Source organism: Vicia villosa, linkage group LG2, assembly GCF_029867415.1.
Source record: "Vicia villosa cultivar HV-30 ecotype Madison, WI linkage group LG2, Vvil1.0, whole genome shotgun sequence".
NCBI classification, from domain to species: domain Eukaryota; kingdom Viridiplantae; phylum Streptophyta; class Magnoliopsida; order Fabales; family Fabaceae; genus Vicia; species Vicia villosa.
Window position 1 is genome coordinate 106362587 of NC_081181.1, and position 23085 is coordinate 106385671.

The 23085-nt window shown below is 31.4% G+C and overlaps 4 protein-coding genes across 4 annotated transcripts; all 4 read left to right on the forward strand.

Moving 5' to 3' along the window:
* The first annotated feature begins 926 nt into the window (after positions 1-926).
* On the forward strand, positions 927-2798 carry LOC131646570 (8-hydroxygeraniol oxidoreductase-like). Its single transcript, XM_058916580.1, has 7 exons — positions 927-960; positions 1072-1214; positions 1357-1394; positions 1481-1883; positions 2070-2306; positions 2378-2536; positions 2688-2798. Exons 1-7 carry the CDS (start codon positions 927-929, stop codon positions 2796-2798), a joined length of 1125 nt encoding a protein of 374 aa, XP_058772563.1.
* Positions 2799-2876: 78 nt separating this feature from the next.
* On the forward strand, positions 2877-5242 carry LOC131649740 (protein GAMETE EXPRESSED 1-like). Its single transcript, XM_058919498.1, has 6 exons — positions 2877-2920; positions 3739-4170; positions 4244-4370; positions 4463-4649; positions 4741-4891; positions 4975-5242. Exons 1-6 carry the CDS (start codon positions 2877-2879, stop codon positions 5240-5242), a joined length of 1209 nt encoding a protein of 402 aa, XP_058775481.1.
* Positions 5243-11678: 6436 nt separating this feature from the next.
* LOC131649741 (protein FAR-RED IMPAIRED RESPONSE 1-like) lies at positions 11679-14157 on the forward strand. The gene is made up of 2 exons (XM_058919499.1): positions 11679-13716; positions 13907-14157. Exons 1-2 carry the CDS (start codon positions 11679-11681, stop codon positions 14155-14157), a joined length of 2289 nt encoding a protein of 762 aa, XP_058775482.1.
* Positions 14158-19606: 5449 nt separating this feature from the next.
* On the forward strand, positions 19607-21502 carry LOC131646571 (8-hydroxygeraniol oxidoreductase-like). Its single transcript, XM_058916581.1, has 7 exons — positions 19607-19640; positions 19773-19915; positions 20058-20095; positions 20194-20596; positions 20773-21009; positions 21082-21240; positions 21392-21502. The coding sequence occupies exons 1-7, from the start codon at positions 19607-19609 to the stop codon at positions 21500-21502; spliced, it is 1125 nt and encodes a 374-aa protein (XP_058772564.1).
* Positions 21503-23085: the final 1583 nt, after the last annotated feature.

A 23085-nucleotide genomic window follows, 5' to 3' on the forward strand; every position in this document is an offset into this window, starting at 1 on the left:
ACATCTAAATTTATGTTTGAAACTGCATTGTTGTTGCACACAACTTCAAGGCAAAGAGGGAAAGGAAAGATGGAAGCCTTGGCCAAATTTTATGGAAGCAATATTTGTGTTACATCCTCTCTCCTACGCACCACCAATTCCAAAAACTAGATAATAATAATAAAAACAAACCGTTTAAGGAGACAAATAAATCCAGCTAATAAACAACACAACAATTTACAATCCTTCCAATTTTATACCATAAAACCAATCAAAGTATTTAAGAATAAAAAAGACACAATAAAAATTCTAAACAAAAAGAGATATATATAAAAAGAATACACAGATATTATTAAAAAAAAATACACCTATCTACGTTTCCTTCAAAAAGTAAGGTAATGTTTTCTTATATTATAAATATATTATAGATTAGATGATTTCATTAAATGTCTTTCTGTATAAAAATTATTAATAAATATAATATATCATCTATATTAACAGTCTATGGAAAGTAGTTATAGAGAATTAGTAATAAATCAATTATATTCATGTATGCAATTATTGTGAAAATTTTCCCAGACAAAAATAATATTTTCCCATAAATTTTTATAAAATACCAGTTTTTCAATCTTAAAATTTCATGAGTTGGTGACTTTAAAACTATATGTCTATATCTATCAGTATTTTTTAAGACGGGTCGATATCATTCAATGTTTCTCACATCATGTTTAATTAGTATAAAAAATATTTTAAGAAAATATTTAGGAGGTGTTTGTGTTCACTGAATCTTTTGTTTTTTAATAATTGTACTGAATTTAATATTTGACTGTTGATTATATTTTATATAGTTATTTTATTATTTTAATAATATAGTTACTTGCTATTTAATTTCTGCAAAGCAGCAACAATTACAACATCACCTATTATTTGTGAATTTCATCTTCAATATGTCAAGCACCCCACAAGTTATTACATGCAAAGGTATCAATCACCATAATTTTTATTTAACCTAATGTATTTTTTTATTACATCCTTTCACTCTCACATACACATGTATATGTATATATGTATATGTATATATTTATATTGTAGCTGCGATATGTTGGGAGGTTGGCAAACCAGCAATAGTAGAAGAGATACAAGTAGATCCACCAAAAGCAACAGAAGTTCGAGTTAAGATGCTTTGTGCTAGTCTTTGCCACACAGATATCTCAAGCCTTCAAGGAGTTCCACATGTTCGTTAATTTCACCCTGCGTAGCAGTGCAACTTGTTGTCTGTTTACATGTTATTTTTATATAATCTTGATTATATATAAATTTTTTATTTTTCATTGTTTTTACTTTTGGTGATGGATTTCTATACAAAATAATTTGCAGAATAAATTTCCTCTAGCACTTGGACATGAAGGAGTAGGGTAAACCAACAAAAATATAACTAATCAATATTCTAAAATTTTTTTTGTTGAAACTATATTAATATCAATTTTTGTGTTTGAAACAGTGTTGTGGAGAGTGTTGGAGATGAAGTGAAAAATCTAAAAGAAGGGGATCTCATAATTCCAACATATGTAGGAGAGTGTAAAAAATGCGAGAATTGTGTTTCAGGGAAAACCAATCTTTGTCTGACATATCCAGTCAGACTCACTGGCCTAATGCCTGACAACACTTCAAGGTTGTCCATTAAAGGCCAGAGACTATATCATGTTTTGAGTTGTGCTACATGGTCAGAGTATGTGGTTGTTGATGTCAACTATCTACTCAAAGTTGATCCAACCATTAATCTAGCTTATGCAAGTTTCATCTCATGTGGGTTTGCAACTGGATATGGAGCTGCATGGAAGGAAGCTAGGGTTAAAAGTGGTTCAACTGTTGTTGTTTTTGGTCTTGGAGCTGTTGGATTAGGGGTATATATTTTTCATAAAATTCTTATCGTAGTTTTAAATTATGGTTGCGCAATATAATACATCGCTGAGACCTGCAATATTGTGATTGCGGACTGTAATTTAAAACTAGGGCTTTATGTTTTATTTATTTATTTAATAAATAATTTGATTTTGATTCTATGATGAGAATGAAACCTTGTGGAGCAGGCTATAAGTGGAGCAAAAATGATGGGAGCAAGTAAAATAATTGGAGTGGACAAAAATGAGATGAAGAGAGAAAAAGGAGAAATTTTTGGACTGACCCATTTTATAAATCCAAGTGATTCTGATAAATCTGCTTCAGAATTGGTCAAAGAAGTAAATGGTGGAATTGGTGTGGATTACTCTTTTGAGTGCACTGGAGTTCCTTCTTTACTTAATGTCTCAATTGATGCCACAAAATTGGTAAGTTCAACTACATCAAACAATTCAGTTATTTGGTTAATTGTGTTGTTAAATTTTGGTTCTATATATAGGGAACAGGTGAAACAATAGCTATTGGTGCAGGAGTTGAAAATATTGTTCCACTTGATCTTTTTGCCATTATATTTGGGAGAACATTGAAAGGGTCTATTTTTGGAGGACTAAAAGCCATTTCAGATCTTTCCATTGTAGCAGATAAATGTCAGAAAGAGGTAATAAATTCATTAATATAATCAAAACTATACAGAAATAACAGACAAACAGGCAACAAGTTGCGTCGCTATTCCTGAATCAATGTCTTCGGTTTTAGAGTTATATCTTATAGCAAATTTGATGATTGTGTTTTGTATTTGTATTTCATAGGAACTCCCTCTTCATGAGCTGCTCACCCATGAGGTGCCACTGTCGGATATAAACAAAGCATTTGAGCTATTGAAGCAACCTAATTGTGTTAAAGTTGTCATCAAGATGTGATGTGTTTCAATATCTTCAACAAAGGCAAAGATGACTCGCATGAAATTTCAATAAACTCTAAAGAAGATATTAAGAATAATGAATATTGCTTCTTCTTGTCCAATTTTAATGACTAATAACTAGTAATTTTGATTTCTTTTTGTTCAAGCTATTGTATCATGAAAGAAATTGTTGAAAGAATAATGCATGATTTTTCTTACTACAAGGGACATGGTGCCCTATGTTCGGCATGTTCTTCCTTTTGTCATGATATTCCTCATTTTCTCTAATTCATGCGCGCAGAATTTTCTCAGAACATAATGCTTTATTAGTATAAATTTTAGTTAGTGGCGCTACAAGCAAGGATTACAATTAAAATGTAAAATAGTTAAGTTCCACTATGTCTTGATCTGGTCTAACACCTCTCATGTCCTTAAGGATCTCATGAGACTTAAGAATATGTGATTTTCCAAGTCACTAAGTTATGGTCCTTAAAAGCATGAACAACAAGAATGCAATCCGTTCTATGTTCAAAAATACATTAATTCCACCTGGATGACACGTCATAAGTTCGTTAGTGAGCGTTAACATGGATGACTGATTTTGTGGATGAAAAATTTTGTAGGGATCAATCTTTGAAGAAAAATTTTATAAGGACCAAAAGTGAAAATGATCATATTTATAGGTACCAATAATATATTTAACCCATTATAAAAAAGAAAAATAAATATATTATATTAATGTATGAATCAAACATGAGAAAACTGTGTTGTATTTTAATTATTTAGGTTATTAATATTTTTATTTAAAAATTGTTTTTAATTTATGATACAATATTTTTTAAAATATACATATATGAAAAATTGAAATATATATTATTGATGTAAAATAATTTTGGTAAAGAAAACTTTTACCATATTTTGAAAACAAAAGCGTATGTGTATTATGAAAATATATATAGTTACGCGCAGTTCGTAGCGCAAACTGTCAAGAATGTGGAAGGCGATATTGATGTGGTATTAACACATTCTAAGAGTGTTTATGAGCAAACTACTAAAATTGAAGCATCACAGTTGCAACTAAAAGAAGGCCAAGAGGACATGAAGAGGAATTTAGAGGATGGAGTAGCATTGCTTAAAGAATCTTATAGTTATTTGGGGAAGGAAATTGAAAAGTTGAGAGATGAAGCCATTGAGATTGAGAATGAGGTGATCAAAGTTGGCGATGCAATGTCATCGAAGATGAACAATTTACAAAACAAAGCCCAAGATATTGGAAATATGGCCGGGATCTCTTTAGATAAACAACAACAACTTTTAGACGGACAGTCCACCGCACTCAAAGGACTAAATTCATTGAATGAACTTCAATTCAAAGCACTCGAAGAGAGCAGGTACGGATGATTAAATGCTAGAAATTCGATTTTAATTTGGAAAAATGTTAACCTCATGATTGGTGAAATGTAGGAAAAGCTTGCAATATTTTGCACAATATGGACATAGGCAACAAGAAGAGCTTCTTAAGAGGCAGGAACAAATTCAAGGACTACATGATAGGTTAATGGAAAATTCAAAAACAATATTGTCTGCTCAGGTTTGCAACTTTTCTGGCCTATTGATTTTTTGGTGTTTATGCTTATTATGCTAATGAATTCTTAATGATTTTTTTTAATATTTGTACTCTAGGAATCCTTTGAAGCAAAACAGGCTACTATGTTTGTTGCATTGGATAAACTTTTTGCTTTGCAAAATGCCATGTTGCTTGAATCAAGAGTTATTAAAGCTTTCTTCATTTATTTCATATCGATCTGTGTCGTCTTTATGTTGACTAGCACGAAACTGACCTATAATATCAGACCTTTACTTTACATCGGTAAGTATACTAAGTAATGTTTTTAGTTTCTTAGCGTCGAAGTTAGTATAGATTAAACATATTATGATATCGATTGGAATGATATTTTCAGAACTTTGTGCTACTCTCGTGGTTGAAGTACTACTTATTCGTTTAATAAGCGACGACAACATGGAGAAACAAACATGGATTATCAACAAAGTGAGGTTACTTTTCATGGTAGCGGCTTTGGTTCAACTTTTATACGCAATTTGCACGTACAAGTAAGTGTAAAAATGAGAATAATTACGTAGATTTTATGTTGAATATAGAGAATATCTGTGAATCGTTGTTAATAATCATGCAGAGACTTTGAAAGGATGAACCATCAAATGCTACTAACACTAGTTAACAAGATTAACAACATTCAAAATATAGAAGAGACGTCTTCAAACCTCGATAATGATGATGACGATATAAATTGGTCTCAATGGATAGATAACGATTTATCTAAAGATGTCAATGATCTGGATGATCCCGACTTTATAATTCCAGAAGAAGTTGCAGAAAAATCAATCATAATCTCTCCAAATACAAAAAGTTATAATTTACGCTTGCTCAACCGGTTACATTAACTCTTTTCTCCCCCACAGAGACACTTGGCTCTGTTTTTTTCTTCTTTATTTACTAGCTAACATGCAGAAGTTTTGAGTTTGATATCAATATTTTAGTACACCTATTATACTATTTTTATAATGACTTAAAATCTTTTAAGTCATATATGTACAACTTTATAGCTTATTAATTTATTTCATGATTGAGGATTATATATTACTGATTAAGGACTATATACTACTGTAAATGTATCTGTTAACGGGACAGTAGGTAAAGATTGATATGCTAAATGTTTGATTGAATGAAAGTGGATAAAAAATAAAAGAAAAGAAAGTTATATATTTACCAAATGATGTAACTATTTTGGTATAAAAATTAGTATATTAATAGAAAAAGAAATATAAATAAAAATGTAATTATTTGTATAATATATTTAATTTTAAAATAATGTAAAGTATTAGTATATTATTTATTATTTTGACTCAATCTCTTTCATTTGTTTCTCTTAAGTTTCAACATCATTGGACAAAGAAAAGGATAAACAAGGCACCTAAAAAATTTGAAGTTATAATAAAATTTATATTTTAGAAAAATAATAATAATAATAATAATAATAATAATAATAATAATAATAATAATAATAATAATAATAATAATAATAATAATAATAATAATAATAATAATAATAATAATAATAATAATAATAATAATAAGAGTTAAAAGGTAGTGCACTGACAGTGTAAAATAATTTTACACTGTCATCCAATAGAAAATCATAAGTATGCCATGTCATTAAGTTTTTTTTTAAATAAAAAAATGGTTTAATTAGATACATGGGTGGTGATTGGTTGACAGTGTAAAAATATTTTATACTGTCAGTGCATCACCCCTTTTCTCTAATAATAATAATAATAACTAGGTGTTTCAAAAACCTTTGGAAATGTACCAATCGTTAGTTGGTCTAGTGGTGATTGGCGTTGGATTTGGTAGGTTGAACCACGGTTCGATCTCCCGCAACTGCGATCGGGAGGGGGATGGAACCACTTGATGTTGATGTCAGAACTTGTCCCCGAACCGGACTAAACCGGCGGTATAAAGCCAAAAAAGTACTATTCCATGTTTTTGTCTTCGTTTAGCTTACAAGTCATTAAATAAGAATTTTTATTGGGCCATTGTAATTTTGACATGGAAAAATTCTGAATGTTACAACATGTGTGACTCTTGTAATTTTAAACTCCAGCCTCACCAGGTCCCTAATCAGTTCATTCTTTTAAGTTCTTTTAAGTTTAAATTCCTGGCTCCCAGAATATGTATGTCCTTAATCAGTTTGGTGGGATGAAATTGTTGGAAAATAGGCAATGCGGGATTTCCTCACATCCTATAACAAGATGGACCAATGCTCCAGGACCACATGGAGACACCAAATTTCAATCCAAAACCTTAAAGTGTGAGGTGAATGCGATATCTCTTTTATAAATCTAGCATTCAACTCATTCATAGGCAATGTGAAACTTTAACTTGCACTCAACAGAAATATGTGATACTTACCATATCAAAGTCTAACATGAAACATTTAGTAATAAGTAATGACATAGTGAAATAGGGGTTGCACGGTGGAGTGTGCTTTAGATGCAGTAGAGGGATGAATTTTCAAAATTAACACTCCAATCTCTAAGTTAATAAATGAATGAGAAATAGTCTGAGTGTCAGAATGGATAGAATACCTAAATGTTAGCGCATGTAGAACTCTATATATGAAAGGTGATTATAACCACCTTGGATCATGAGACGTGGAATAAGAGGCTTTTGATTAAATCTAACTGCTGACAATTATTTTAGGGCAAATATAATATTAGGTGTTGCCTTTAAGATTGCGAGCCACTCAATCTCAATCTTTAGAAACTCAGTGTACGTGTCTTTTGATTGAGCTTTCTTGTAATTAGATCTCTCTATCTTTAGGTCAAAGGTCGTCCCGAACCAAATTTAAATAAAATATAAAACCAAAATATCAATAAAGTAATATGTTTATATATAATTAATTTAAATATGTAATTGATTCATACAAATATATATATTTTTGGGTTTTAGTTTCTCTAATTTTTTTTTGTTGGATTTTGATCTTACAAATATTTTAATTTTGTTTTAGTCATTTTTCATTTGTTTTAGGAGTTAAAAAGTATTGTACTAACAGTGTAAAATAATTTTAGACTGTCATCCCATAGAAAATCATTAATCTTCCATGTCATTAAATTTTTTTAAAAATAAAAAATAATTTAATTGGATACATGGTGGTGATTTGATTTTCCAAGGCACTAAATTATGGTCCTTAAAAGCATGAACAACAATAGTGCAATCCGTTCTATTTCCAAGACACTAAGTTATGGTGCCCTATGTTCGGCATGTTCTTCCTCTTCTCATGGTATTCCTCATTTCTCTAATTCACCCGTGCGGAATTTTCTCAGAGAACATAATTCTCTATTAGTATAAACTTTAGTTAGTGGCACTACAAGCAAGGCTTACAATTAAAATGCAAAATAGTTAAGTTCCACTATGTCTTGATCTAGTCAAACACCTCTCAGGTCCTTATGGATCTCATGAGACTTAAGAATATCTGATTCATTGCTATCCACTTGTATTTGTATTCATCTAACCTTCATTCGGCTAAGAGGAAACTCGTTTAACCCTAAATTTGAGTATTTTTCAGATTCGGCTAACATGTTATTTATTCTTATATTTAAACAAATTCCTCATGTGTTATATTATTGTTGACCATGAGCACTGAGATGAGGCAACATAAATAATAATTGTTGTTCATGAACAATGTCACCATTGCACCCTTTAAGGAAAAAAATAGTTATTATTAATCGTGTCATAGTGATTGAATTGTGGCCTTAAAGCATGTGAAAAATGTCGTCTCTTTAGTAGAAGTAGTATTTATAGATTGTTTTCCACTCTTATGTGATATTGATCCTCCAACCAAAAGAAAATAATATCTAAATATAGATTTTTCTTGAGTCCACGCATCCTACAAAGTCTGAATCTGAGAAACCAACTACTTCAAGGTGATCTGACCTTCTATATGTGAGTAAGCACTCTTACGTGTCATGTAAGTACCAACGAATATTTTGCAACTTTTCAATCTTTTCAAGATTACTTTGATATCAATCCAACATACCAATGGAAAAAGTGATATCTGGTCAGATACATGTTTGGGCATACCGTAAGCTCCTGACCACTGATGCATAGAGAATAGACTCCGTTTCTTTTTGTTCCAACTCATTTTTGAGACATTCCATTTGACTAAACTATCTATGTGGAGCATTTATCTATTATACATCTCTTTAATATTTTATTTATATAGATTTTCTGAGACAATTCCAATAGTCTTGTTATCTATTATGGAATATTTCTATTCTTGTTACATAGGATGCCACATCCATATCTTTCAATTCAAACTTCTTAGAGAGAAACTTATAAGAACAAAAGGTCATCAACATATAAGACCAAAATTATAAATTTTCTTCCATTCACCTTCGCATAAATACATTGAATCTATGTTGTTTTCTACAAAACAATATGACAAAATGGTAATTTTATATTTAAGATACCATTTCTTTGAAGCATGTTTTAGTTCATATATTGACTTCTTTAACTTACACATTAACTTTACTTTTTCTATGGTAACAATATATATTATTGATGTAAAATAATTTTGGTAAAGCAAACTTTTTTATTTTAAATATATATATATATATATATATATATATATATATATATATATATATATATATATATATATATATATATATATATATATATATATATATATATATATGAAAAATTGAAATATATATTATTGATGTACATCATTACAAGAATAATATATAACAAAATTCCTTTTCTCATAAATTGATCCATAAATTATTAAAGGGTTAAATATGTTTTTGGTTCTTATAAATATCTCAAATTTGATTTTTAGTCCCTATTAAAAAAAATAAAAGATTTTACTCCCTACAAAATTTTTATGCATGCAATTTTAGTCTCTACTATTTTTAAAATTTTAAAAATTGTTTAATTATCCTTTAACTTTTAAATTTTTGAATATTTTTGTGCATACATGTTTAGAATACTGTAAAATGTTTATTTACCAAATTTCAGAATTTTTTAAAATGAGGAGAATTAAATATGAATTTTTTAAATTTCAAAACATAATGATAAAAGTAACGAAATTTTCGACTTAGAAATTAAATTTTGAGTTCATTTTTTTCGAAGAACTTTTAATAACATTCTAAACATGTCTGCGAAATTATCATTTAAAAATACACATTGGTTTAACAACGAAGACTAAAACTACATGCATAATAATTTTGGAAGGACCAAAACATGCCATTTTTTTATAGGGACTAAAAGCAAAATTTGATAATTTTATAGGGAACAAAAATATATTTAACCCATTATTAAACTGTACAATATTTACTCGATAAAACTAAAAAGCGATTATTTACACTAAAGATGGAGTTTTAACATGAATTTGCAATGAATCGAGTTAAAAGGTACCATTAAAGTATACTAAATATTAACATAATTTGACCCTTAAAAACTCTCCCCAACTAAGACTTTTGTTTGTCCTCAAACAAGAGCCAAATAAACCTAAAGAAATAAGCACACTTACTAAAAATCTTAAGATCAGACAAGCATTAACAAAAGAACACAAATGCATGGTTCAAACTCCAAAAGTACAAGAAAAGCAACGCTTACCACTATTCTGCAACAACACCATGATTATGAGACTAGTTCTAAATACAAAACACATGTAAAAAATTCTAAAGCAACACAAGTATAAACATGAATCACGCCTAACACACATCTTCATTAAGATAGAAAACAAAATTGAGGAACCTAACTTACACACAACAATATTGCAAACATCTAGATTAACTTATGCATTATGTAACATCCGTATTTAATATTTCGTATTTTATTTTATTATTTGTGAATTATGTGGATTAAGTGTGTATATGTGCCTATGTGGCTTTATGTTATTTATTGAATTTCACTAGTAAATGACTTAAGTTGGTGATTAGACTAGTTATTGGGCCTATGATAGGATTAGCATTAGAGGGGTGTTAATTAGGGTCCATTAGCAATTAGAAGATAGTAAGGTTTAACAAAACAAGGGTTTTAGAAAAAAATAGAATTAGAATCTCATTTGGGGATTTTGGAGAAAGAAGAGAAGAGAGAAGAGAGAAGAGAAAGAGAGATTAAAGATTAGAGTTGGCTTCAATCCAAATCCCGAGGTAAGGGTGGGATTATTTCATGCTAAAGGGATGTATGATGATGTTTAGGGTGTGTTTGATCATATGTTGTTTCTCTATGAATGTGTGATTTGAAATTGTTAGGGTTTATGATAGAATCCTTTAGATTGTGCCATTAATCATGTTGTAGATGTTTGTATGAGAATCCATGCCTAGAAACATGAGTAAGAACCCATAACATGTGATAAAATGATGTTTGAAATGAGTTTGAATGGTTAAAATAGAATTTGGGATTGGTGTTGGAAGTGCTGAAAACGCATAGACTTTTCTGGTTCTGGTGTAGAGCGTCGGGCGAGCGTTTTGCTTTGCCGGGCGGGTGTTGTTTTGTGGCTTCCGCCGGATGAGCGTGTTGCTTCGTCGGGCGAGCCAACGCCCACATGGTCCCGCCGGGCGAGTTTAGCAGGCGAGCGAGAGTTTTTGTGACCAAGTTACTGCCTCCGAGCGCCGGGCGAGTGACTGTTTCTGCCGGGCGAAAGGCCTGTTTTGTGAAAGAGAAATGCTAGGGTCAAGCATTTTAACACACTCTTCTATCACACACCAATAATATTTAGACATGTCATCCACTTATTTTTAATGAATCACCTGTTACCGATTACTTTTTGAAACACCAACCTATTATTTCATATTTAATGTTATTTTTATTATTCTAATTTTACTTTTCGTCTTTTGTGCACCATCTTTTCATATTCTTCAAGTTCTCTGTGTAAAGAAAATTTGGCAAAAAAAAAAACTTGCGTTCCATTTCATTGCTAGTATCTTGCTTTTTTTAAGCTATCTTCACCATATATTATCATCATCTCTACTTTTTCAAGGTATGTTAAATTTAAGTTCTTGTATTATTTTCTCTATGAAAGACACTATATGCTATGACACTCTCTTTCTTTATATATGTGACAGTTTGTATCAAATATCCTGTATTGGTTTTCTATATTATCATTTCATTTAAGTTTGAATTTTATCAACCTTTGAAGAATGTTACATGTTATGAATCACTCTATATATGTTTACAATATGCTTTGAACTTGTTGTTATATATTTACTTCATGCTATGTCTCTCTATATATGTTTACAATATACTTAAAACTTGTTATATAATTACTCCAACTTTTTTAGATGTTTTTTTTTAAAATATTAGGAATTAATGGAAGTTGTTAAAGGTGATAAAGATTCTGTTGTTGAAGAAAATGAAGAGAATTTTGGAGCTAGTGATAGTAAAGAACCAGTCATTGGAATGGAATTTGAGTCACAGGAAAATGCATATTCATTCTACATTGATTATGCTAAATCAGTTGGGTTTGGAATTTCAATTAAAACTAGTCGTCGATCAAAGGTTTCTATGGAGTTTATCGATATTACATATGCTTGCACAAGATATGGAAAAAAGAGACCATCCATTGCACATAATCCACGTCCTTGTTTGAAGTTGGAGTGTGAAGCTAGCTTGCGTATTAAAAGAAACTGTGATGGCAAGTGGAGTATTCACAGTTTCATTAAAGATCACAATCATGATCTTTTTCCAACATATGCACATTATTTCCCTTGCCATAGAAGAATCAATAAAGCTCAAAAGAATTGTATTGAAACTTTACAACAAGTTGGGGTGAGAACAACAAAAATTTACGCCACAATGGCCAAACAACATGGAGGATATGAAAATATTGGTTGTTTGGAGAAAGATGTTAGAAATCATTTAGATAAAGATCGTCGTTTGAGTTTAGAATTGGGAGATGCAACTGCAATGTTGGAGTGTTTTATGCTTATGCAAGAAGAAAATCCAAGATTTTTTTATGCAATTGATTTGGATGATGAAAACCGTCTTAAAAATGTGTTTTGGGTAGATGCAAAAGGAAGAGATGATTATCAAGAGTTTGGAGATGTGATCTCATTCGATACAACATATATCACTAATAAGTACAAAATGCCATTTGCTCCTTTTATTGGTGTGAATAATCACTTTCAGTCAAGATTACTTGGTTGCGCGTTACTAGTTGATGAAACCTCAAATACATTCATATGGTTGATGAAAACGTGGCTTAGAGCAATGGGTGGAAAACCTCCAAATGCAATAATAACTGATCAAGATAAGGCTATGAAAGTTGCAATTAAAGAGGTATTTCCAAATACTCGACATCGATTTTGTCTTTGGCATATACTTAGAAAGGTTCCTGAGAAGCTTAGTCACGTATTAAGAAAAAATTCCGACTTCATGAGATATCTCAACTCATGCATTTACAAGTCTTGGTCAAAGCAGGAATTTGAAGATAAATGGCAAGAAATGGTGGAAATATTCCAGCTACGCGGGGATGCTTGGATTGAATCTTTATATGATGAGCGTGAGCATTGGGTTCCCGTTTACATGAAGGATACTTTTTTTGGTGGTATGTCAACGACTCAGAGATCAGAAAGCATTAATTCATTTTTTGACAAATACGTCTGTAAGAAAACTACCTTAAAAGAATTTGTTGAAAAATACAAAGTTGCTTTGACGGATAGAGAAGAGGCAGAAAAACTAGCTGACTTTAATACTTGGCACAAGCAACCTGTTCTTAAAACTCCTTCCCCTTTTGAAAAGCAAATGTCAGTGATTTACACACATGAAGTATTTAAGAGATTTCAAGTAGAAGTTTTGGGATTATCAGGCACTCTTGTTTTGAAAGAGCATAAAGATGATCAAATTACTACATTTAAAATCTTGGACTTTGAGAAAAATGAGGAGTTTGATGTAGAATGGAATGCATCAAAAGAGGAAATTTCTTGCTTATGTCGCTCATTTGAGTTTAATGGATATCTATGTCGACATTCATTGATGGCACTTTTAGTTGCTGGTGTCTTTGTTGTTCCATCACACTACATATTAAGAAGATGGACTAAAGATGTTAGAAGTAACCATAATAGGAGAAAAATGAATGAAGATGTTGGTTCAGATAAAGAGAGATTTGATTGTTTATATGAAAAGGCTATTGAATTTATTCATGAAGGGTCATTAAGTAATGAGAGTTACAATTTTGCTTGTAAGGTTTTTGAGGAGACCTTACCCCAATGTGCAACTATTAATAAATCTTTGAAGATCAACAAAGAAAATGTTAGAAAGAATGTTTTACCTTTGAAGTCACTACTTGATCCTCAAGTATCAAAAACAAAAGGGGCTCCAAAAAGAATGAAGAGTGGAATCGAAAAAGGTTGTAAAAGAAAATCTAATATTAAATTGAATAAGGTTAGAATTTTTTTATTTCTATACACACTGTTTTTATTCATTCTCTGTAATGCATTTGTTGTAAATTGTTTAGTAGTTACAATTTTTGATTTCTATACACACTGTTTTTATTCATTTTGAACTTTTATATAATTCTTTTTCTTTTTTTTTTACAGGATTGTTAATTCTAAGACATGATGATTCTAAATGCAAGATGAGTTGGTTTAATGATGTTGGCATTATCATCACAGGGAATATCAATTTGAGTTACAAATTTTGTGATGTAAAAGTTACAACTTTTAGCGGTTTTGGATTTTATAATGTAAAAGTTACAAATTTTAGTGCTGTTGGATTTTGTGATGTTAAAGTTACAAATTTTGTTGGACACATTTTAGTGTCAATTTTGTTACTGATTCAGTACTTTTAATTATCAAACCAGTTGGGCATTACTCTATTGTTTAATACATCATATGATATTTTTTGGATTCAAGTAGTGTAGACTGTGAATGAAGAGTGAATTTGTTAAGTCCTAAGTGCTTCTAAGTTGCTGAAATCAATGATTGGAGTTCTGTTACAGTGTCTCATATAGATGAAATAGATGCATAAAGCTGATTGGATTTCTATTGCAGTGGTACTTTTACTATAACAAATATAAGATCAATTGTGATTATAGAAGAATTTTGATTGTGATTATAGAAGAATCTTATGTTTAGGATTGTAATTATAGAAGAATTATAATTGTGATTGTAGCCTACCAATTTTAACATTGATTACATAGTATAGACAACACCAATAAAATCACTAGTTGATAAGACACATGGAAATTGATACATTTGTATTGCTTTTAATGATTTAACCAATCCTCATAAACAACATCTTTCACTTACAGTGATAAGAAGAAGATGAAAAAAACTTATTTGCAAAATTGAAATCTCTAATTGATTATCTTAAAATTGATTACACCTCCACACCACAGAACAATTTCAAATTTCAATTAAACAATTTACAGCAACAAAGAACAGATGTCAGCACAGAGAATATGGCGAGGAGGAGAGTTGGAGTCGGAGATGCAGAGAAGAGATTGGGACACTTAAGTCGGAAAAACAAAATTCATCACAAATCAATCTATTTCTCTTGCAACAAAACCATTTCTCTTGAAATAATACCACATCCACTCGAAACCTCACCATGGAAGAACACTCAGTAGCAACCTGAAACTTCTAAAAAAAATTCCACCGACACCACCGCTGCCGGCATCGCTTTTCCAGTTCCCTTCATCTTTGAGCTAGATAATAAATTTCTATGACTAATATACATATCCTCAAATGGGTTTTCCAAAAATTTAAAAATAAAGTGAGTTGTATACAAATGAAAAAGAGAAGGAGTCAGAGCCATCTATGGAGACTGGAAATATGAGAAGAAGAAGAAGAGTATTAGTTTTTTTTTTAACTTTTACTACAATTTTTAAATAACCTATTGTACCGGTAACAGGTGAGTCAATAAAAATAAGTGGATGACATGTCTAAATCTTATTGGTGTGTGATAGAAGAGTGTGTTAAAATGTTTGACCCTAGCATTTCTCTTTGTGAAATTTCAAATGTTCAAATCTTTTGATACATAACTACTTTTTAAATGCCGTTTGAACCTCCGTGAAGCTTTAATTGATGTCTTTCTAAGGAATATGATTTTAAAAACATTAGGAACTTTTTTGAAGCTTTCTTTAAGGGAAATGATTTGATGTATGTGATTGTTATTGGTAATAAGATGAATTGTTGATGTTTACTCTATTATGATGAATTTGTGATGTATTGTGAGGTGGGGTGATGCATTCTTATGAATGCTGATGATTCTGTTGTGGTGGAAGTTCGACATTATATTGATAATGTTCGATGGTGATTTAGACGATGTTGTGACGTCATGTTTGTGATGTGTGTTGTGTTTATATGGATGTTACATTTATTGAGTCACATCCATTGCATAAAGAGACGGTGGCCTTATTGGAAAAAAGCGACGGTGGCCTTAATGGCAAATAGAGACGGTGTGCCCCATGGCAAATTTTGGGACGGTGGGAGTTTTACTCCAAATAGTACCACATGCATTTGCATAAGTCGAGTCACATGTGAATTGCATTTGAGTCTTATATGATTATGTTGATGTGATGTGATGACTTGATGATGAGATGTTTGTCGTGATATGTTGGAAACTTACTTGTGAATTATATATATTTTCATGGTTGATTGTTGACATTGTTGCCGTTTCATAAGTTGATTATGTGATGTGAATTGTTGTATTGAGTGTTGTGGTGAGAAGTGGTGACCAATGTATGATCTATTCTCTTGCTTTGAATATTATCATACGTATCTTTATAATGAATGATATCTCACCCTTTCTATTTGAATGTTACCCTTTGTTGGTAACGTGCAGGTAGTGACGTGGAGTAGCCGTTTATCTTTTAGCTTTTGTCGGTGTGTTTATGCTCATATACGTAGCACTCGAGGGACGTCTAGCTTGTTTTGACTATGCTCTGTTGTCTTGTCGTTTCGTTATTATATTCGGATGTTGTTATCTCTTATTGGATTATGTTGTTATGACCTATAGAGATATGTCGGATTTTTAGTTACCCATGTTTGGCATGCAAGACTTGAATATTATTGTTGATGTTGTTCCGCTGCGATATTATGACTAGTTGAATATTGAGGGTTTTAATGTGATCTGGTTAACAAAGAAGGGTCATTTCTCAAGGTCATTAAAACTAAGTTTCCAAAACCTAAAAGAGCATTCAAACATTCACATTTTTTTCCGATTCACAACTTCATTAACCACTTTTATTTTGCTCATGGGATATACCGTTGATCACAACTATTCACACAAAAATGTTTGAAACTTTTTCTTTAAGCATTTTTCTTTATTTCTTTTTCTTTTTCTCAATTTTCTTTCTTTTTCAACCACTTTTCTTTCTCTTTTTTTCACAATTTTCTTTCTCAAGCTCTGAGCAACCCACTTTTTCTTATTTCTCTCTAACTTGAATACAACCAATCATTAAAATTAGAATACTCCCAAAATTTCTAAGGAAAAGGAAAAAAAATGATAAACCATAATTTATGGTTGATAGCTCAAAGTTTCAAGAAATAAACTCATAACCCATTCAAAAATCAGTTATGAACTAATTATGTATGCACAAGTTTCACAATTTCAACAACCGATATGGATCCCGATATCCAGTCTCAAAGTGGCTTAACGAATTCTTGCTCACTCACAGGGTAGGTTATTTTTTGGTCAAGTGGTTGTGCTCAAATTCAAAAATTTGCCTCGATCACTTTCATGCTTTACACAATTTAACAAAAAATCAAGATTAAGCATAAGAAAATCGAGTTAAAACAAACAATGTTGGTCTCCTGTGCATATAGTAAACAGTGGAAGGTCTCCTCACAATTAGGCTACGAACTAAAGTGATTCACAAATGAACAAGTATTGCAAAAGAATGAATGACATGTTATTTGCACAAATTAAAAGTTTCGTATTCATGCTTATGTTATGAAAACAATAAACATGTACCTTGCTTTTGTACATCTTTCAAGCACTATCATTACCAATACATTTGCATGTAATACTCATTAATCATGGAAGAACCCACTTGTTCCTTCAAGTTAATCAAACTTGGAATAAACTAAGAAAAAAACTAAAATACTTGAATTTAAACACAGAGGCCCAACCAGAACCAAATGAGGCCTAACCTGAACCTGAATTGGTTTCAATTGAAGTAGCTGAAGTAACTGATAGGGACATAGTAGAAGGGTTTTATGACTCAGATGATGAAATTTTAAATGATGGATTTGGTGAATTGTTAGTAGGATAAGGGTTCATTGCTGGCCAAAATGATCAACCTCTTGATGAACTACTGCTAGAGGAGACATCTAAAAAAAGGAAGAGGAATAATGGAAGACCAAAGAAAAAAAAGGTGGTAAATCAAAACTAAACAGATTATGACATAAAATAGCATCTTCATCATCTTTAAAATGTTCTTCATGATATCTTTGTTGTTGTTGTCATCCCTCCTAAGCATCTTGAGTTATAAATCCTTTTCGTCACATTTGGAACACTTTGAAAATGTAGTGTGTTGTATCTCTGGTTTGCCTTCATCACTATGTTGATTTTCATACCATAGAAAAAAGTTGCAACCAGGATTATCATCTTCGCTCTGTTAACAAAATCAATAAGAGTAAACCCATCTAGACACAGAAGAATGAAATATCTTATCCAACCTATTCACTACATATGTACCTTAAAGTATCTGCATCCCCAAAATAGCTTCCCTAAGTTTCTTCCTTTCTCCTCAACTAATCTTATCGCTACTTTGGATCCACACAAACATAACGTCTCTATTCCAGATTGAGACGCACTCAATATTAACGAAATTGAGTTCTCAGCTCTTCGATTTGTTGCGGTGCTACCGAATTGTGCCATTGATGGAGAGAAGGTTCACGATTTTGGGAAGGATATTTAACCTCAACAAGGTTAGGGTTCACCATTTGTTTATATTTTTCTTCATAAATTAAAGATAATAAAATATATGCATAGTCAGCAAAGTTAACGGACTCCTCAGCACCGTTAGTGACAAATCATCATTTTTGGGACGGAACCTTTGACTAAGGGCAATGTTGACAATGTTAGGTAACTTAAAAGACAATTTTGTAGCAAAAATAAGATAAAGGACCAAATCATTACAATTAAATACAACATAAAGTACCTTAGAGGTAATTTAGCCAAAATCTTTTATATAAAACAAAATTCGCTAATATTAGATGGTGGTTTGTATATTTAATGATTTATATTGTAACTAAAAAAATTATATAAAATAAAGGAATCATTTTGGTTGGAGATAAGAACTATAGATCTATTAATGTTCAACAATAAAAGAGATATTTACAAGAATTGTTTAGATAACTGAAGTTTTGAAAGCAATGAAAAAATAAAACAGCATTATTGTCCGAAGAGACAGCTTCAACAATATTAAAGTAAAAACGATTCCTTTGCTACTTATCACACCTAAATTTATGTTTGAAACTGCATTGTTGTTGCACACAACTTCAAGGTAAAGAGGGAAAGGAAAGATGGAAGCCTTGGCCAAATTTTATGGAAGCAATATTTGTGTTACATCCTACGCACCACCAATTCCAAAAACTAGATACTAATAATAAAACAAACCGTTTAAGGAGACAAATAAATCCAGCTAATCAACAACACAACAATTTACAACCCTTCCAATTTTATACCATAAAACCAATCAAAGTATTTAAGAATAAAATAGACACAATAAAAATTCTAAACAAAAAGAGATATATAAAAAGAATACATAGATATTATTAAAAAAAAATACTCCTATTTACATTTCCTTCAAAAAGTAAGGTAATGTCTTTCTGTATAAAAATTATTAATAAATATAATATATCATCTATATTAACAGTCTATGGAAAGTAGTTATAGAGAAATAGTAATCCATCAATTATATTCATGTATCCAATTATTGTGAAAATTTTCCCAGATAATAAAAATAATATTTTCCCATAAAATTTTATAAAATACCAGTTTTTCAATCTTAAAATTTCATGAGTTGGTGATTTTAAAACTATATCATTCAATGTTTCTCACATCATGTTTAATTAGTATAAAAAATATTTTAAGAAAATATATTGGAGGGTGTTTGTGTTCACTGAATCTTTTGTTTTTTAATAATTATACTGAATTTAATATTTGATTGTTGACTATATTTTATATAGTTATTTCATTATTTTAATAATATAGTTACTTGCTATTTAGTTTCTGCAAAGCAGCAAGAATTACAACATCACCTATTATTTGTGCATTTCATCTTCAATATGCCAAGCACCTCACAAGTTATTACATGCAAAGGTATCAAATATCAATCACCATGATTTTTATTTAACCTAATGTATTTTTTTATTACATCCTTTCACTCTCACATACACATGTATATGTATATACGTATATGTATATATGTATATGTATATATTTATATTGTAGCTGCAATATGTTGGGAGGTTGGAAAACCAGCAACAGTAGAAGAGATACAAGTAGATCCACCAAAAGCAACAGAAGTTCGAGTTAAGATGCTTTGTGCTAGTCTTTGCCACACAGATATCTCAAGCATTCAAGGATTTCCACATGTTCGTTAATTTCACTCTGTGTAGCAGTGCAGCTTGTTGCCCGTTTGCTTGTTATTTTTATATAATCTTGATAATACATAAATTTCATTATTTTCCTTGTTTTTACTTTTGCTGATGGATCTCTATACTAAATAATTTGCAGAATAAATTTCCTCTAGCACTTGGACATGAAGGAGTAGGGTAAAGCAACAAAAATATAATTAATCAATATATTAAAAAAAAAATTGTTGAGACTATATTAAATTATTAATATTGATCTTTGTTTGTGTTTAAAACAGTGTTGTGGAGAGTGTTGGAGATGAAGTGAAAAATCTGAAAGAAGGGGATCTCATAATTCCAACATATGTAGGAGAGTGTAAAAAATGCGAGAATTGTGTTTCAGGGAAAACCAATCTTTGTCTGACATATCCTGTCAGATTCACTGGCCTAATGCCTGACAACACTTCAAGGTTGTCCATTAAAGGCCAGAGATTATATCATGTTCTGAGTTGTGCTACATGGTCAGAGTATGTGGTTGTTGATGTCAACTATCTACTCAAAGTTGATCCAACCATTAATCTAGCTTATGCAAGTTTCATCTCATGTGGTTTTGCAACTGGTTATGGAGCTGCATGGAAGGAAGCTAGGGTTAAAAGTGGTTCATCTGTTGCTGTTTTTGGTCTTGGAGCTGTTGGATTAGGGGTATATGTTTTTCATAAAATTCTTATTGTAGTTTTAAATTATGGTTGCGCAATAATATATCGCTGAGACCTGCAATATTCTGATTGCGGACTGTAATTTAAAACTAGGGTTTTGTTTTTTTTTAATAAATAATTTGATTTTGATTCTATGATGAGAAATGAAACCTTGTGGAGCAGGCTATAAGTGGAGCAAAAATGATGGGAGCAAGTAAAATAATTGGAGTTGACAAAAATGAGATGAAGAGAGAAAAAGGAGAAAATTTTGGACTGACCCATTTTATAAATCCAAGTGGTTCTGAGAAATCTGCTTCAGAATTGGTCAAAGAAGTAAATGGTGGAATTGGTGTGGATTACTCTTTTGAATGCACTGGAGTTCCTTCTTTACTTAATGTCTCAATTGATGCCACAAAGTTGGTAAGCTTCAACTTCATCAAAGAATTCAGTTATTTGGTTAATTGTGTTGTTAAATTTTGGTTCTATATATAGGGAACAGGTAAAACAATAGCTATTGGTTCAGGAGTTGAAAATATTGTTCCACTTGATCTTATTGCCATCATATTTGGGAGAACATTGAAAGGGTCTGTTTTTGGAGGACTAAAAACCATTTCAGATCTTTCCATTGTAGCAGATAAATGTCAGAAAGAGGTAATAAATTCATTAATATAATCAAAATTCTACAGAAACAGCAGACAAACAGGCAACAAGTTGTGTCGCTATTCCTGATTCAATGTCTTAAGTTTTAGAGTTATATCTTATAGCAAATTTGATGATTGTGTTTTGTATTTGTATTTTATAGGAACTCCCTCTTCATGAGCTGCTCACCCATGAGGTGCCACTGTCTGATATAAACAAAGCATTTGAGCTATTGAAGCAACCTAATTGTGTTAAAATTGTCATCAAGATGTGATATGTTTCAATATCTTCAACAAAGGAAAAGATGACTCGCATGGAATTTAAATAAACTCTAAAGGAGATATTAAGAATTATGATTTCTGCTGTTTGAAATTAGGAATAAAAATGTTATTTCTTCTTCTTGTCCAATTTTAATGACTAATAACTAGTAATTTTGATTTCTTTTTGTTCAAGTTATTGTATCATGAAAGAAATTGTTGAAAGAATAATGCATGATTTTTCTTACTACAAGGGACATGGTGCCCTATGTTCGGCATGTTCTTACTTTTCTCATGGTATTCCTCATGTTAAAGTTAATGTGTTGTAACCACCACTGGCTTTAGTAAGAATTATGAGAGAATTGCAACCATCAAATTATAATTATTGTCTTTATTTAGAGTTATGTTAGAGTTGTAACATTAAGATTGAGAGAACCAAGAGTCCTCATCTTAATTATCATCTTATTGTATTCTATGTCAGTTTTGATTCAAGCCTATATAAAGGCTTTGTAATGCTAAGAAAGATATAGCAGTTGGTGGTGAATTCAATAAAATAGCAGTTTTAAAGCATATCTTCCACCAGTGGAAGTATAGTGCAAAAAGTGACTAAATCCAGTTTTCCTCCGCAGAATCCTGCAACACCATAATTTATCACATACCACCTCTAGAATACCACCAACAGAGTGGTATCAGAGCTGCAGATCCTTGCAGCTGCAGCAAAAACAACAAAAGTTATGGCTTCCACAAACAACCCTTCTGCAACTTACAGCAATGTCAAAGTTCCTCTATTTGAAGGAGAAAACTATGATTTTTGGGTTGTTAAAATGGAGACTCTATTCACATCTTTGGATGTTCTAGAGTATGTAAAAAATGGGTATGAAGAACCGGCACCAACAGAGGCTGAAAAATCAAAAGAAAAAGCTGAAGAATCAAGCGAACGGCTTGAGGAGATGAAGAAGAAGATCACAGATGCTGGAGTTCTTGGAATTATTCAAAGAGGAGTCTCTCTATCCATCTTCCCAAGGATTATGAGAGCTAAAACATCGAAAGAATCCTGGAGTATCCTACAACAAGAGTTCGAAGGAGACTCAAAGGTGCGAACAGTGAAGCTTCAATCTCTTAAGAGAGATTATGAAAATGAAAGGATGAAGGAGAACGAGAGCCTGAATGAATACTTCAACAGAATCTCCGAGTTGGTGAATCAGATGAAGTCGCATGGTGATACGATAGACGATCGCAAAATTGTTGACAAAATTCTGATTAGTTTGACAGCAAGGTTTGACCCAATGGTGGGTGTGATAGAAGAAACCAAGGATCTATCAACCTTGACTGTTCAAGGGTTGATGGGGTCTTTGAGATCCTATGAGCAAAGGATGTTACGACATTCTGAAAAATCAATTGAGAGTGCCTTTCAATCTAAACTCAACATTCAGCCCAACAATGGTGAAAATAAGCCCCAAATACAAACTAGAGGTGAGTCTTCTAGAGGTGGCAGATTTGGAAGAGGCAGGGGCAGAGGTCGAAACCCACGTGGCAGATCTGGAAGAGGCGCAAATGGCGGAAGATGGAATGAAGCATCAAGCAAATGGTGCAAAATTTG

Bases quoted from the DNA above. Each gene is read 5' to 3' on its own strand.
- LOC131646570 (XM_058916580.1), top strand. From the start codon at position 927: ATGTCAAGCACCCCACAAGTTATTACATGCAAAG. The intron at 961-1,071 runs GTATCAATCACC...TTTATATTGTAG, and splicing joins ACAAGTTATTACATGCAAAG to CTGCGATATGTTGGGAGGTT. The intron at 2,307-2,377 runs GTAAGTTCAACT...TTCTATATATAG, and splicing joins CAATTGATGCCACAAAATTG to GGAACAGGTGAAACAATAGC.
- LOC131649740 (XM_058919498.1), top strand. From the start codon at position 2,877: ATGAATATTGCTTCTTCTTGTCCAATTTTAATGACTAATAACTA. The intron at 4,171-4,243 runs GTACGGATGATT...GGTGAAATGTAG, and splicing joins AAAGCACTCGAAGAGAGCAG to GAAAAGCTTGCAATATTTTG. The intron at 4,892-4,974 runs GTAAGTGTAAAA...ATAATCATGCAG, and splicing joins TACGCAATTTGCACGTACAA to AGACTTTGAAAGGATGAACC.
- LOC131649741 (XM_058919499.1), top strand. From the start codon at position 11,679: ATGGAAGTTGTTAAAGGTGATAAAGATTCTGTTGTTGAAGAAAATGAA. The intron at 13,717-13,906 runs GTTGTAAAAGAA...TTTTTTTTACAG, and splicing joins GAAGAGTGGAATCGAAAAAG to GATTGTTAATTCTAAGACAT.
- LOC131646571 (XM_058916581.1), top strand. From the start codon at position 19,607: ATGCCAAGCACCTCACAAGTTATTACATGCAAAG. The intron at 19,916-20,057 runs GTTCGTTAATTT...AATAATTTGCAG, and splicing joins GCATTCAAGGATTTCCACAT to AATAAATTTCCTCTAGCACT. The intron at 21,010-21,081 runs GTAAGCTTCAAC...TTCTATATATAG, and splicing joins CAATTGATGCCACAAAGTTG to GGAACAGGTAAAACAATAGC.